General features: G+C 41.4%; 2 protein-coding genes across 2 annotated transcripts; both read right to left on the reverse strand.

Annotated features, from left to right (window-relative positions):
* Positions 1 to 302: 302 nt before the first annotated feature.
* On the reverse strand, positions 303 to 4,469 carry LOC123962374 (keratin, type I cytoskeletal 13-like). The gene is made up of 7 exons (XM_046038459.1): positions 4,038 to 4,469; positions 3,371 to 3,453; positions 2,620 to 2,776; positions 1,917 to 2,078; positions 1,175 to 1,300; positions 869 to 1,089; positions 303 to 437 (listed from the first exon to the last, which is right to left on the reverse strand). The coding sequence occupies exons 1-7, from the start codon at positions 4,437 to 4,439 to the stop codon at positions 335 to 337; spliced, it is 1,254 nt and encodes a 417-aa protein (XP_045894415.1). The 5' UTR covers positions 4,440 to 4,469; the 3' UTR covers positions 303 to 334.
* A 2,968-nt stretch (positions 4,470 to 7,437) lies between these two features.
* On the reverse strand, positions 7,438 to 10,748 carry LOC123962359 (keratin, type I cytoskeletal 13-like). Its single transcript, XM_046038433.1, has 7 exons — positions 10,362 to 10,748; positions 9,372 to 9,454; positions 9,064 to 9,220; positions 8,824 to 8,985; positions 8,496 to 8,621; positions 8,190 to 8,413; positions 7,438 to 7,710 (listed from the first exon to the last, which is right to left on the reverse strand). The coding sequence occupies exons 1-7, from the start codon at positions 10,746 to 10,748 to the stop codon at positions 7,599 to 7,601; spliced, it is 1,251 nt and encodes a 416-aa protein (XP_045894389.1). The 3' UTR covers positions 7,438 to 7,598.
* Between the last annotated feature and the right edge of the window lie 1,778 nt (positions 10,749 to 12,526).

Below are 12,526 nucleotides of genomic sequence, written 5' to 3' on the forward strand. Positions count from 1 at the left end.
ATCAGGCACTATGTCTTTGTTCAGCGTTGTTGTCGTTGTTTTTAGCTGCATGTTTATTTCTATCTTCCTGTAAACTGTTAAGTGTGTAACACTGAGAGCAACTTAAAACCACAGTCAAATTCCTTGTATGTGAAAACCTACTGGGCATTAAACCAATTTATGATCCTGCTAAAAATATAATGCAGTATTTTTAAGCAGATAGATTTGAAGTTGAGTGTTGTCTACTTTATAAAGAGTACAGATACTGGTATACAGAAAACACACACGTTTCAGTTCATCAGAAGTATTTTATTTGTGTATTTCTGAGAATGGTTGGCAGCAGCGTGTTGACACATCACTTAATCTCCATTGATTGAGAATGGATCTCTCCATCTTCTGTGATGTCTTTGGTGACTATCATTACTTTACGTGTTGTGCTTGTAGTGGAGGATGACGTGCTGCAGAAAACAAACAAACAAGATTCCTGTTAGATTTCTTTGCTCTAAACAGGCTAACAAAGCTTCATGCAGTGGTATTTAGTCTGTTGAAAACTGTTCACCAAACGATAATTAAAATCCATGCATTGCATATACCATTTCATGGATGACTGATACTGATACATATGCATGGATGTTTCTATATTTACACTTTCAAACTTATTAATAGTCTAATTACTTAAATGTTCATGCTTTGCCTTCATGTCTGAATTTTATTTTTCAAAAATGGTTTTTGACCTTTGATACTTCGATTTACGTATCATTTACAGAATTATATTTCTCACTGGTTTTCTACCTGTTCTCTAGAGACAACCAGGGTCAGGGTAGTATTAGTTGTTTTGAAAAATTTATATAAGTACTTATTTTATTATTATTATAATTAGTTGACTCACTTGGACAGCTCTCCATCCAGTAGCCTCCTGTACTCAGCAATCTCAAGCTCCAGCCTGGTCTTCATGTCCAGCAGCACCTGGTACTCATGTCCCTGACGCTCCAGGTCAGCCCTCAGCTGGGCCAGCTGATTCTCCAGGGCAGTTACCTGCCTCTGGTATCCTGCCAGCATGTTGCTGTACCGGTTCTGGGCTTCAGCAAGGGTTGTTTCCAGAGAGGATTTCTGAAGGGGTAAAGAAACAGTGTGAGGAGATTTACAGAATTTGTTGATTCACATGGAAAAAGACCAGCAGGCAGTAGAAACCCACCATGCTGAGCTGTGATTGGAGCTCGATCTCCAGGCCCTGCAGCGAGCGTTTGACCTCTGTGACCTCAGAACGTGTTGACTGAAGAGTCTCTGTGCTCATGGCAACTTCCTTATTGAGCTCTTCAGACTACAAAAGACAAAGAAAAGTGTCAGAAATCGTGTCTGTGGGAGATCAAAGATAAGCATGTATGCAGATGACACTCTACTGTTTCACTTTTTTCACTTTTCACTAGGTTTTTATTGCTCACTGTACTTATTTAACTGACCTAATAGTACTAAATGGACTTATTCAGTTTTATAAATGCTCACATTGTCTTCAGTTTGGCCTGTGGTGATTTAAAATATACACAAAGTTTATCTTGTCTTGTTTAGGAAAAAATAGACTTTTTAAGTACAAATAATGAAAAGGTAGTTTTGAGATAGTAACTCAAAACTATGACTTAGAAATGACTGTTTCGGTGTCTTAGGCTGCAGTTTCAATAACAGCCACTAGATGCTGCTAGACAATTTAACATAACTGTATTAATGTGAATGGGGAAACAACTTTTCTCTGAAAATAAAGGTAAAGACCTTTCTACACATGAATGGAGAGGAAAGTAATTTCACTGAGATGGATTTCTTTTGAGGATGTCATTATTAAGAAATTAAGACTTTAAGAACACTTGGAGGTGGGTTTACTTTGATCTCAGCCTATCATAATCAAGTAAAGAGGTTCCTGCCATCAGAGGGTTTATGTCCCTCACCTTGGCCTGGAACCAGGTCTCCAGCTCTCTACGGTTCTTGACGGCGACGGCCTCGTAGTGTTCTCTTATTCCAGCCATGACGACGGACAGATCCTCCTGAGGAGCGGCGTCCACCTCCACGTTCACCTGACCTCCCACCTGGGAACGCATAGTCAGCAGGTCCTGCAGAAACAACCATCCACATCGAACAGTATTAGTTGATGATAATAACAATCAAAGACACACTTCCATCTTTTTTTCACTTGCTTTTCTCTTTTTCACATCAATTTAAATGGGATCTGGACTAATTACCTAATCAAATGAGGATAATGGTTAACCAGGAATGAAGTTCACATTTATTTGCAACTCTAATCTAAGGTACTGAAGACATTTGATGTCTTCATGTTGATTCTACTTCTGCATGCTGCAATTAAAATTTTTATTCACTAAAACCTGATTGAAAAGCTACAAAATCAGGAGTTAAACTGCTTTTGAACCTATTCAATCTCATTTATGATGATTTTTAGATTGTTCTTCTCTTTGTAAAATCTGGAGAAATCCTTTTTACTAGTGAAGTTTGCAGAGTTTTAAGGTTTTTGAAACTTTCTTCTTTTATAAAGCAGCTTTGATAAATCCATCCTGAAAATGACATTGGTAAAAATACTTCATAATGAACACTGAAAAGCTAATGTTAACCATAGATGGTTTGCAATTTTGCACCCACCTCCTCATGGTTCTTCTTCAGCTGGATGAGTTCCTCCCTCAGTGATTCAATCTGCATCTCCAAATCAGATCTTGACAGAGTCAGGTCATCCAGGACCTTCTTCAGGCCGGCAATATCGGCCTCCACTGACTGACGCATGGCCAGCTCATTCTCAAACCTGCACACCAGCCAGCAGCATCAATCAAATCAGCTATTTTATCCAAAACACAGTGACTTCAGAGAGACTGTTTTCAGCAGATAAACCACAGCACTGGTTTGTAGTTCCAACACTTGAAACAACTAGGACCTCTTGTGGTCATATGAATTGTGACAGTGTCAGAAGAACCATGTCATTGTTAGAACAGTACACCTTAGGAGGGTGTGGATGGTTGTGTGACATCCCCCAAAGAGTAAGGATTTTAAATATTCCCCAACATTAATTAAGTAGTTTTAGTTGCCTAAATGTCACCTTAACCAGAGCAGCCAACTAATGCTCCCCAAACAAAGTTTATATAAGTTTAAAGCCTACAGTGAAAGCCCCTCAGTTCTGAGCTGTTGTGTTGGGACATTTTTTATTTGACCAAAAGAAGCATTTGTAATTTCTTCCTTTTTAATAATAAAAAACTATTAACAGTGCATTTGAAAAACACATCAACATTAGACTAAATGTGATGTCAGTTGGACAGATATGACACTTCACCATATAGTTGTATAAAATACATCAGATCTAGAGCTATGTGCTCAAGTTCACGGTCAGTGTTCACACACTCACTTTACTCTGAAGTCATCAGCAGCCAGCTTGGCGTTATCAATCGCCAGGTAGAGAGATCCGTTGTTGCGGGTGGCATAAAGGATCTAAAACACAAGAAGTACAGAATTAGGCTGAATGTGTTTTTGTTTTCTAACTGTAACTAGTACTGAGACTCAAAGTATTTCAGCTGATACGGGAAAGAGAACAGCAGACACCGGATCCAGGTTTGTCCTATTTTGGACAAATAATAAATTATTTTTGGAGTTAGTTACTGTCTGCCCTGTTCTGAGTTCTGACTTCCAGTTTCACATGAGTGTAGAGATGGTGAATGCAATGAGAGTACAAAGTTTGTGAAGCAGCTACTCAATATTTAAAAACTATGCAAATATAAGTCAAATATCCCCTCATCATTTTAGTGGCCTTCTGTTCTTGTTCACACATCATGCAAAACAAGAGTGATCTTGCTGCAGGTGGCCTTTGTGAGTTTTGGGTGTGGCTGCACCTGTATTGATTCTGCAGGAAACAGCACATAATTTCTGCCTAGCTGACTGCACACCTGAGTTTGGCTGCAGCTTTTGTGCTGAAGAATATTTATGAGTTCAGGCCAACTGTGTTCACTTCTATTCCCACTTTTCTACCTTTGCTATAGTCTGACCTTATGATAAAGACAGACAGAACCTGGTCTCACCTGGTCCTGCAGGTCGCTGATGGTGGCATGGAATCTGACCCAGTCATGGCCCTCAGGTTTGGTCTTGTTCTCCAGGAACTGCCTGATCTTCAGCTCCAGCTCAGAGTTGGCCTGCTCCAGATTGCGCACCTTGTCCAGGTAGGAGGCCAGGCGGTCATTCAGGTTCTGCATGGCCATTTTCTTGTTGTCTGAGATGTCGATGGCGTCGGCCAGGTTGAAGCCGCCATTGGCACCAGCACCGGCAGCAGAAAACCCTGCACCGGCAGAGGAGTAGCTTCTGGAAGCACTCGTGCTGGAGATGCGGACCCCGGAGCCTCCGGCGCCAGCGTACACGCTGGGGGCCCTCATGGAGCCGAGGCGGCTTCCACTGGAAAAGGTGACGGAGCGAGCATAGGAGGTCATTGTGGAGGTGTCTGCCTGCTCTGGATGGAGAGGAGAGAATGAAGGAGAGGAGAGGACTTAGCTCCTTTTATGCTACATGAAAGTGGGAGAGGGGTCCGGCCCCCGCTGCACGCCTCGGGGCAAGAGACAAGCAGGCACATGACAAATGACAAACAGACAAACAGACCAATCACAGCACAGATGTATACGCCCATCACACCCACAACCTATTTGTTCTGCTATCTGAAAATGTCTTTCAGGAGACTCAATCATGGCGTTTGCTCAGGTGTATCTCGTCCTCTGTAACCTAACGGAATGCAGTTTGATCTAATCAGAGTTAAGAGTTTCGTACAGTTACATCATCTGAAGACCCTCGTCCCTCCTCTGTCTCACATCCACACGCATTCCTCTCTGCAAGTTCAAACCTGTCTGTTGTTTCTGAGCTGTGTGTGTTATTTAGAGCCTGCAGGTCCATGCACCGACCCCCACCCCCCTTCTTTTACTGTGCAAGCAAACAATGAAGTGCTTTGTGCCAGCTCTTCATTCAGGCTGTTTGCTGTGACAACACAGGACATGAAACACCGCTGTCATTTACTCTGGAGCTGGTTTATGGAGACAAATGTTACCTCATTGATAAATCTTCATCTAACCAGTCACATAAATGGTTTTGACATCAAACTTTCTTTATTCCTTTTTAAAAGAGCATTTGTAGATGTGGGGGATGGGTATTATCATGTTCAAACAGGAGGGAGACACATAAACAGTACTGCTGTCTAAAGAATTGTTATATGTTGGAGAATTAAGATTTAATTTTAGTTCATTGCTACTAAAACCAAACCAGGAGACCCAGAACAATAGTAGACTCAGGTTTTTCAACTGGGGTGTCCACATTCCTTTGGCCATATAACATAATACACCTTCATCTGTTTCAAAAACCTGAAAGAATCGTGTTTGTATTTGCAGCAGATAATGTGGGGTCAAATATAAAATACAGATTTGTATTTTTTAATCATCTGCTGCTCTTCCTTTGTGAAAATAATCTGCCACAACCAACACGTGATCGTCAGTGCCCTATTTTGAAACAGATCCAGATACAAGTGCATTTTTGACACGTTTTCTACTATTAAAACAAAAGATTTTGAGTAACATGTGCGAAGGACCCTTGGGGGCGTTGCCATGTTGAAACAGGAAAGGGACAAGCACGAACTGTTGATGCAAAGTATTGTGTAACATTAGCCTCTTGAACTGAGAGCTCAAACCAGGAAGACACGTATAGTTCAACTTTAGCTCAACACGAAAGACATTTAGAGAATAAACAGGAAAGAAGCAAAAAGAAAACAGTTTTAGGAAAATTCATAGTGTTTACTCCAAGAGAATTGTACTCTAGAAATGCTTTGTATCTTATTTCTGGTGGAGATGTATTATGAAAATCTATTTTCTTGGTGACATGGTGCAGTGGTGGATAAAGTACCAATACCACAATATCTAAGTAAAAGTCATTAATTTAAAATCGTATTTATTTTAAAAGTAAAAGTACAAAAGTATTATAATCAAAATGTGCTGAAAGTATCAAATGTAAAAGTATATTTGTTCTGCAAATGACGTATTTTAATATTACATTATTGGATACACATATACATTATACAACAGTGGAATTTAACAATTTAATCCAGTGGTTTCCAACCTAGGGGTCTGGCCCCTCCAAAGAAACTAAATTCTTAGACACTTTTAAAGCTATTTGACTTCTGGACAATTTGGTCAGCAAGCTAGTTAGCTCAGTTGCTAAGTTTGCAATAAGTTTCAAGAGACGTATTTTAAACTCGATTCCTGTCTCATCACTACCTACAAAACCCTTTTGTGCAGCAGTTTGACTTAAACTGAGGAGGGTGTTCATAGAAACCTCCAGCTCTCTGTTCCCTCAAAGATCAGCTCTCTGAAGACGGCTCGCTCTTTATAATTTATAATTTATAATTATTTGATGTGATATTTAATATTTGTTGTGAGCATTTGATGATATTTGGTTTATTTAGAGCAGTTTTTTTTTCTATTCTACTTATTTGTTTGACTTGCTAAGTCCTTCTAGTTGTTGGTTAGTTTATTTAGGTTAATTCAAGTAGAACTTTCTGGAAATGTATGCAGTGTATTTAAATCTTTACTTTGAGTAAATGTTCTTAAGTTTCTTTGCTGTAGATTTACCAATAGACTACATATCACAAGTTTTCTAAGGTTGGGAATAATGCGTGTTTCACCGGCTGCCTCACAAAGTACAAAGTGTCTGTGTGTTTTTATGAGCTGCACAGGCAAATTTTCAATGGCCGTTGCCATGGTGACCTAGCTTCCTTTTTAATGTTGATGTACTAGTAAATGAGCCCACGGCGGCTGTAAAGTGGAAGATTAACTCCGACTGACTGCAGGTTTATAGATGAAGGAAACAGAGCCAGGGTTAGCACAGTCAGACTGCATACAATGAAGAGATTATTATAAGAATATTATAACAAAAGCATTTGACAACAGGTGATTAAAGGGGATAATAAAAGTTTCTATGTTACACAATCTATGTTTACAATTAAAGTTGTTTCTTTTTCTTGTGAAATCATGAAATTTTCAACTTTTCATCCTTCAAAAACATTTCTCCACATGAAATCTGAGAAGGAAAAATGTTCACACTAAGGCCATAAATTTGATGGGGGGTCACAAGTACATATTGTCTCATTTTAAGGGGTCATGAGGACAAAAAGGGTTGGGAACCACTGCTGAACATTTGGAAAAACTTCACCTGCGGATATCATTTTGTGCTGCAGTACAGAAAATGTGTTGTGTCCACCAACATTCATTTCTGAATGCATCTGACGTGAGAAAGGAATTGCTTCTGAATGAAACAGCTATTGATGACATTTGCAGGCACCAGGACATAATTTCAGCTTTGCATTATTTTTAATTGCCTGGTTTGATTGGCTGCCTCCTGAAATGTTTTACATGTTCTCTACGTGAAGAATCATTTACAAAATATCCACAGAGGCTCATTAGACTTTTTATTGTTGCTTCAGTTTGTAACTGTAAATTATTCCTCACCCTCCTAACCTTTTAGTACAGCAGCTGCAGGTGGCCACTAGAGAAACAACAACTTAAGACTACAGTTGACCCCGAATAGCCCACTGTGATAGTGCCATCTGCTGGTGCTCAGATGGTTTGAGTGACGGTCTCTTGGGAGGAGCTCACCACCTTTCCATCCACCACTTGCTCTACGATGGTGATTACTTTCTGTTTGGTGGAGGTGGAGGAGATGGCCAAACTGCAGGGGGGAGACAAACATCACATTCAGATTTTAATTCATCTCACATTAATAAAATATTTAGTCACAGATGGGTTTGATATGTTGTCTCTGGTGTCTCTGTTGTCATGGAGGAAAAGTATCAGGAGTTTAGTTACTTTAGGCTCAAATAAGGGTCAATAAGAATTTCAATAAAAGGTCAATAAAAATAATATTTGAACACTACTTGTATCAAGGCTGATGTAAGACTGAGAACAAGTTGGTTTTACATTTAAGGTACAAGTACACATTTCAGCCATGCTTTTAGAGGCAAAATTCAAAAAGTTTTACATTTCACAAAATATGATGGTTTGAGCAAAGTAATGTATTTTGTAGGTAATAAAACCCAGGACTGAACCCCCAGGAGATCTGGCTTCTTCTAACATAAAATAAGATGTGATATCAGCTCACAATATCCTGTAAACAATCCTTTAATTCTCCGATAACTAAAGCTCGCTCACCTGCTGCTGGCCTCTGCGTCCAGCAGCCTCCTGTACTCGGCGATCTCCATCTCCAGCCTGGTCTTGATGTCCAGCAGCATCTGGTACTCCTGGGACTGCCTCTCCAGCTCGGCCTTCAGGTGCGTCAGCTGATCCTCCAGCATGGTCACCTGGTTCTGGTAACCCGTCAGCTGCATGGTGTACCGGTTCTGAGTCTCATTCAGGGTGGCCTCCAACGACGCTTTCTGCAGGAGAGAGGAGCTGGATCAGTTTTATTGCCTCACAAAGACACTGGACATAAAAGATGTGATGAGACGTGATGTTCACCATGCTGAACTGGGACTGCAGCTCGATCTCCAGGCTCTGCAGCGTTCGTTTGACCTCTGTGATCTCGGATTTGGACGACTGGAGGGTTTCTGTGCTGATAGCGACTTCTTTGTGAAGGTCTTCTGTCTGTGGAGGAAACAGCATGTTATTAACATGTTGACCTGATGATGGCGCTAGTCTGAGGATCACCAAAGTTATTACAGTTCATCCTGAGGGGAGCATGAAGGTCTGAACCACATTTCATCACAATGTTTCAGTCTGAACTACAGGGGTGGACGGACAGATGTGAGTCCAAGAGTCTCTAGCGTGGCTAAAATCAGGTCCTTACCTTTGCATTGAACCACGCCTCCAGTTCTTTGCGGCTTTTGGCAACAGTGGCTTCGTAGTGCTCCCTGACCTCCTCTATGACCTTATTGAGGTCCTCTGCTGGAGCCGCATCCACCTCCACGTTCACCTGACCGCCCATCTGAGCTCGCATCGCCAGCAGCTCCTACAAGGTGACAGTGTTTAATGTCATTTAGCCATTTTATTTACCTCAAAACTCTTTTAGACCTGAAAGCCCACTGACCTCCTCGTGGTTCTTCTTGAGGAAGATCAGCTCCTCCTTCAGACCCTCGAGCTGCATCTCCAGGTCGGTCCGGCTCAGAGTCAGCTCGTCCAGGACCCTCCTCAGACCGGCGATGTCGGCCTCAACTGACTGACGCATGACCAGCTCGTTCTCGTACCTGAAAAATACGACAGTTAGTTTAGGAAACTCACCTGAATGTTGACATGACTGGGAAGAACGAGATCACAAAAAGACATCTTGAATAGGATTATGTCATATTGCCGTTTTGACGCACGACTCGATTGGAGGAAACAAAGTCTCACACTCACTTGACTTTGAAGTCGTCCCTGGCCAAGTTGGCGTTGTCAATGGAGAGGACGAATGTGGCGTTTTTACAAGTAGCAGCTTGGATCTGAGCGGGAAGGAAGAGAGAAACTGTGAACTACTGGCAGTTTGGCTAAAAGGCTTCAATAGACTGATTTGGCTGTTTTAAAGATGGAGCTCTGTGGACATCAGATGGCTCTAAAATTACAAACATTTTCTTCCCCAAAAGTAAGACAACTTAAAAAAACAACAACGTTAAAATTATAAAAACAAAGAAGTTATATTAACTTAAAACCTAAAAAATCCACCTAATTTCTGAATAATAACCTTTGCGGAAACTCTTCAGACAGGTGATGACCTTAGGCACCTCATCATCCTCTTGTTTTGGAAGTTAAACACATATTCATCAGTCTGGTGTTTGTGGTTCAGCTGTCTGATGTTGTTATATTACAAACTCACTAAGACTTTTAGGCTGAGATCAGGAGTAAATCAGCGTTCGATGAATAAACAACATTGTACTGTTAAAATAAAGCAAGTAAGAGTTCAGCAAGTCAAACCCAGAGAAACTTCTGGCAAGCCACAAACCAAACTCTGTACAGATTTTTCATCCTTTTCGAAAATCACTAAAATGTATTTACTAATTTAACATATTTTATCTCCTGTATCTCTTCCTGGTAAGATGCCTTAATCTGGATTTAATTTTGATCTCTCCAGCACAGTCCCTTTCTCTTTTTATCTATGTTTCATGTTGTGTTTGGTTTTAAGATTTTTATAAATACACTTTTAGGGTACTTTATACTTTTCTAAAAATATTACCAAAGACATGACCTCCTGATGTCACCTCTAACCCTGGTCAAATAATTTGATTGGTTGAACATGTTGAGGTGTACCTGCAAACACATGCTGCCTGAGAGGCTAAATTCAGGGTAAAGTGGTCCCACTAGAATCTGCTCTTTTCTGCACAAACTGCAGATTTTCCGTCTTCCTGTTCTCACCTGGTCCTGCAGGTCTTTGATCTGGACGTTGAAGCTGCTGAAGTTGTGAGCCTCCGGCGCAGCTTTGCTCTCCAGGAACTTTCTGATCTTCAGCTCCAGCTCGGCGTTGGCCTTCTCCAGGCTGCGCACCTTCTCCAGGTAGGTGGCCAGGCGGGTGTTGAGGTTCTGCATGGTGGCCTTCTCGCTGACAGAGACGTCCATGGCATCGCTCAGGTTGAAGGCACCGCCAGCACCAGTACCAGCACTGGAGGAGGAGGAGGAGGACATGGAGATACGGACTCCAGATCCTCCAGCTCCTCCGTACACGCTGCCGGCCCTCATGCTCCCCAGGCGGGACGAGGACATGGAGGGGGCCATCATGACGGAGCTCCTCACGGGGGAGGACATGTAGCTGCTGCGGCTGGAGAAGGAGGTCATGGCTGAGGGTCGGCTGGTCGTCGGCTCTGAGCAGAGAGTGAAGAGCTGCTGGAATATCGCCTGCTTTTATGTCTGAAAATGGGGGCGGTGTGGTAGGTCAGGTTGGGATGCCAAACATTCTGAGGCTGTTACATTATGGCCCCGGGGCCCTAAAGGAAACAGGTCTGAGCTGAAAATGAACTCCAGCTCTTTGGACCCGATGGTCTGGTCCTGTCAGTCCTCACAGAGCCCTGAGGACCAGACATCCAGTCAGACCACAAACGCCTCACAGCTCCCAGGTCTACCCACAGGCAGATTCGAGGACAGCAGGAATGTTGGGAGGTTTAAAACCTGAAGTTAAAATGTTCCTTCATGGCTCGAGAAAACGCTGCTTTCCCACTGAGGTCAAAACGTGTGATGATTTAGTTTGAAGGTGTTGGGAGCTAAAAAGGTTTGGAACGACAATGTTGGTTAAATAATAAAGAGCCACAACATACAATAATAAGAAACTGTCTCAGCTGTTTCTAATTTGCTTTTAATCATTTTGCCAAAACCGACTGACAGCGGTGGAAGAACTGCTCAGATACTACAGTGTAGCATAAAATATACTTTTGTATTTAGTACTCATTAGGGCCCATGTCAGAATAATATTTTATCATTGGATTATAATCACTGATTCATTAAGGGGTCCATCACATTAATGTTGTAGCAGTCCCTCATTCATATGTATTTGCTGATATATAATTTTCTTTTTTTTAAACATTCCTCTGGGTTGATTAGAGGATCATTCAGATCAGGGTGGGGATCGACTCTTCAACAGTGATTGACAGGAGTTTGTGATTTCCCTCTTGGCCAATCAGGGTGTGACAAAGCCCATTTTTGAAGGCATCAGAGAGGTGGGGAACTGCACACTCAGGGCTTTATGATCTGTCCTCTATTTGGTGCAGAACTCACTTTATCAGACGTAATGTGCTTCTCAAGTCTCTTAATTGCATCTACGTTTCCCTCACCTGAGTCTTAGTCCCTCCCAACGGGTATAAATGAGAGATGCAAGGAGAAAAGGATCTGTTGTGTCAGCACACATGTGCACTGCGCTGATACCAATAAAGCCTCACATTTATCAGTGCAGAGCCGCATGTTTTCTCTCTGTAGCTGTTACCTGTTTAGAAAACACCTGCACATGAAGAAGAACCTGCATTCTGTATTTTGTGTCCTGCTCAGAGGGACAGAGTCAGTTTGACTCACAGAATGCCTTTATATGTATTATTTATTGATATCTACATCTGGAATGATTGATATTCTGACTGTGACTTCATCATTAAATAACCCAGAAAATGGTAATGGTGTGTTCTGAACATTGGGAATGATGTATTTGGCCTCACGTTACTGAATGGAACTGGAATTAAGTAATTTATTAAGTAAATTAATGTTTCTTACTGACAGATTCTCCGACTTTGATTATCTCCATATTAAAAAAAGTCGGGAAACATCTTTCTAATCAAGGGCGTCACTTTGTGTTGAAGAGTGGTGGGGACATAATGTCTGAGATAGGGGTGTGATTAAAAGACTATGGTCACGAGAACAAGACAAAGAATAGAAGATATATAAAAGAAGATATTTTCACAGCATTTTGAAGAAATACTTGATGATGAAATCTATGGGGTCTGGGGGTCTGGGAGTCCTCCACCAGAAGATTTTGAGCATTAACTCTTAATCTCCATTCTGGAGACATTTTTCTGCACCAATTTATGGAAATGTCTTTATTTACA

The sequence above is a fragment of the Micropterus dolomieu genome, linkage group LG02 (assembly GCF_021292245.1).
Source record: "Micropterus dolomieu isolate WLL.071019.BEF.003 ecotype Adirondacks linkage group LG02, ASM2129224v1, whole genome shotgun sequence".
In the NCBI taxonomy this organism is placed as follows: Eukaryota; Metazoa; Chordata; class Actinopteri; order Centrarchiformes; family Centrarchidae; genus Micropterus; species Micropterus dolomieu.

What these genes read in the sequence shown, in the direction of transcription:
- LOC123962359 (XM_046038433.1), bottom strand. Translation starts at nt 10,748, where the DNA reads ATGTCCTCCCCCGTGAGGAGCTCCGTCATGATGGCCCCCTCCATGTCC. An exon ending in TCAAAGACCTGCAGGACCAG is followed by an intron (nt 9,455 to 10,361) that starts GTGAGAACAGGA and finishes CTTCCCGCTCAG; the next exon opens with ATCCAAGCTGCTACTTGTAA. An exon ending in AGGGACGACTTCAAAGTCAA is followed by an intron (nt 9,221 to 9,371) that starts GTGAGTGTGAGA and finishes CGTATTTTTCAG; the next exon opens with GTACGAGAACGAGCTGGTCA.
- LOC123962374 (XM_046038459.1), bottom strand. Translation starts at nt 4,439, where the DNA reads ATGACCTCCTATGCTCGCTCCGTCACCTTTTCCAGTGGAAGCCGCCTC. An exon ending in AGACCTGGTTCCAGGCCAAG is followed by an intron (nt 1,301 to 1,916) that starts GTGAGGGACATA and finishes TGTCTTTTGTAG; the next exon opens with TCTGAAGAGCTCAATAAGGA. An exon ending in CTGGATGGAGAGCTGTCCAA is followed by an intron (nt 438 to 868) that starts GTGAGTCAACTA and finishes TGTTTTCTGCAG; the next exon opens with CACGTCATCCTCCACTACAA.